The sequence below is a fragment of the Penaeus chinensis genome, chromosome 24 (assembly GCF_019202785.1).
Source record: "Penaeus chinensis breed Huanghai No. 1 chromosome 24, ASM1920278v2, whole genome shotgun sequence".
In the NCBI taxonomy this organism is placed as follows: domain Eukaryota; kingdom Metazoa; phylum Arthropoda; class Malacostraca; order Decapoda; family Penaeidae; genus Penaeus; species Penaeus chinensis.
In genome coordinates, this window is record NC_061842.1 from 27,145,461 (window position 1) to 27,147,960 (window position 2,500).

Genomic DNA, 2,500 nt, shown 5'->3' on the forward strand with positions numbered 1-2,500 from the left:
CGAATACACTTACATGTATATATATATATATATATATATATATATATATGTATGTATATATACATATATATACATATATATGTATATATACACACATATATATATATATATATATATATATATGTGTATATGACTATATATGTATATATATATGATACATATAAACATATGCATTTGATGCATGTATTATAGATAATATATACGTATATATGTATATATCATATATATGTGTGTGTCTCTGTGTATGTGGGTTTGCATACATACATACATATATGTGTGATTATATACTTTGAAACACATGTATGTATATGTTTGCACACACACACAAATATATATACATATATGTGTCTGTATCAATATTGATAAATGTATCTTTAGGCCTCATAACATTGGTGAGCCTTGCACGTCTAATAAATATTTGTTTTCACTATGAAACATATTCTCTTATTAACTCCACCACTGCTGGGTATGATCATCTCATAGCATTTTCAGACCAAGTCGCTTGCGGGCGTAGAAATTCGAAAGGGGCGGGGGAGAGTGGTCGTTGTGGAAACAAGTTCTAAGAGTGCTGAGTTGTATAGCAGGAGAATGTTGGGTATATAAGTGGTTACCTGTAAAGAGAAAATATCAGTTCACCATGAAGACCTTGGTAAGAAAGGGCTATTGGCCATGTTTTAAGTTTGAGAAGAGCCAATGTAAGTTTAGTAGGAAATATTTGCTTATAACAAAAGTATTTGTCAAGTAAGACAACTCATTCTTTGCTGAAAATGAGGCTTCAGCCATATGGAAATATATTAATAAAGTTCCTGAATGTTGCAGATTTTAATTAGTACAGTTCTAGCCGCGGCATGGGCTGACCTACCACGCTATGGAGGTTTTGGAGGAGGATCAAGCTCTGGTTTTGGAGGAGGTTCAAGCTCTGGTTTTGGAAGTGGAGGTTCAGGGCTTGGAAGAGGAGGTTCAGGCTCAGGAGGATGCGGTCACGGACAAGTTTTCCATGCTGGTAGATGTGTTACTCCACGCGAGAACCGCAAAGTCTACTTGTACAATGCACCACCCGCACCTCCAGTTCCCCACGGTCCTCCACCATACATCCCTGACCCAACCATTGACACGAATATCGTGTTCATCCAAACACCTGAACAAGGTCCAGGACCAGATCCTATCGTCATACCTCCACCACAAACGCGAAGCGTTGTCTATGTCCTTAACAAACAGACACAAGAGCAACAGGATGTGATCGAAGTCCCAGCACCTCCAGCAACTAGTCCTGAAGTTTACTTCGTGAACTACGCTGACGGCGAGAATCCAGTTCTTCCAAGCGGCGTTGATCTTCAGAGCGCCTTGAATGCAGCTTCCCAAGGGGGCGGTCAAGTGATTGGAGGAGGCGCCGGAGGTAGTGGTGGCAGCTTCAGGGGTAATGGGGGAAGCGGTGGTTTCGTAAACAGCGGAGGAGTTAGTGGTGGTTTTGGAGGCAGTGGAGAAAGTGGTGGTTTCGGAGGCAATGGAGTTGGAAGTGGATTTGGAGGCAGTGGAGGAAGTGGTAGATTTGGAGGCGGTGTTAGCAGCGGAGGATTCGGGGGCGGTGTTATTAGCGGAGGATTCGGAGGCGGTGGAGATAGTGGAGAAATCATCGTCAGTGGAGGTGGCGGGGGGTCCATCAGTGGAGGCTCCCTTTCGAGTCGTTACTCTACACCATAATAACTTGTTAAGATTTTGTAAATATTGTTAAAAATAACATTTGAAGCTTTTATTTTGTAAAGAATTGTATTATTCTAATAAGAATATAATTCTATATAATACTGTCTCTTTCTTATTCCCCATACATTGCGTTGACTACATGCATACTAAACAGTAAAGAATTATATCATTTTTAGAATTTACTGATATTATTTACATTAATATATATACTCACATACGTGTGTTTATATGTGTTCGGGATGTGCCCATATGCGTGTGTACATCTATATACATATATACTTATATACATATATACGTGTGTGTGTGTGTACATAATGCATGTACAAATATAATTCACAATTATAAATGAGTGAGTCGTCCTTTCTCTTTTAGAAAAAGGCTTCATTCTTTATGGTTTTTCAAACATTTACTTAACCCTTTTCTTTGAACCATAAAATTTTGTTTTCAATCTGTATGGCTTACCTACCATATATAGTTATGGAATAGCGTAATACGCACACATACACATGCACATACGCACTCTCTCTCTCACACACACACACAACCACATACATATATATTTATATATACATACATATATAAACACGAGTGTGTGTGTGTATTTACATATGTGTGTGTGTATGTGTGTTTTCATTCACACCAATAGATAAATAGATAATTGTGCGAATATGCAGAACCAGAATAGCTTAATGTTAAATACAATTAGTTATGTCATATTGCACACACACACACACACACACACACACACACAAACACACGCTTCTCTCTCTCTCTCTCTCTCTCTCTCTCTCTCTCTCTC

The 2,500-nt window shown here is 38.5% G+C and overlaps 1 protein-coding gene across 1 annotated transcript in view; it reads left to right on the forward strand.

Moving 5' to 3' along the window:
- The window catches only part of LOC125037962 (elastin-like), a 17,227-nt gene that overhangs the window by 8,528 nt on the left and 6,199 nt on the right, over nucleotides 1-2,500 (forward strand). The window contains exon 5 of the mRNA XM_047631194.1: nucleotides 820-1,684. Within this exon, the coding sequence (XP_047487150.1) occupies nucleotides 820-1,684 (865 nt within the window). The remainder of the gene's footprint in view (nucleotides 1-819; nucleotides 1,685-2,500) is intronic.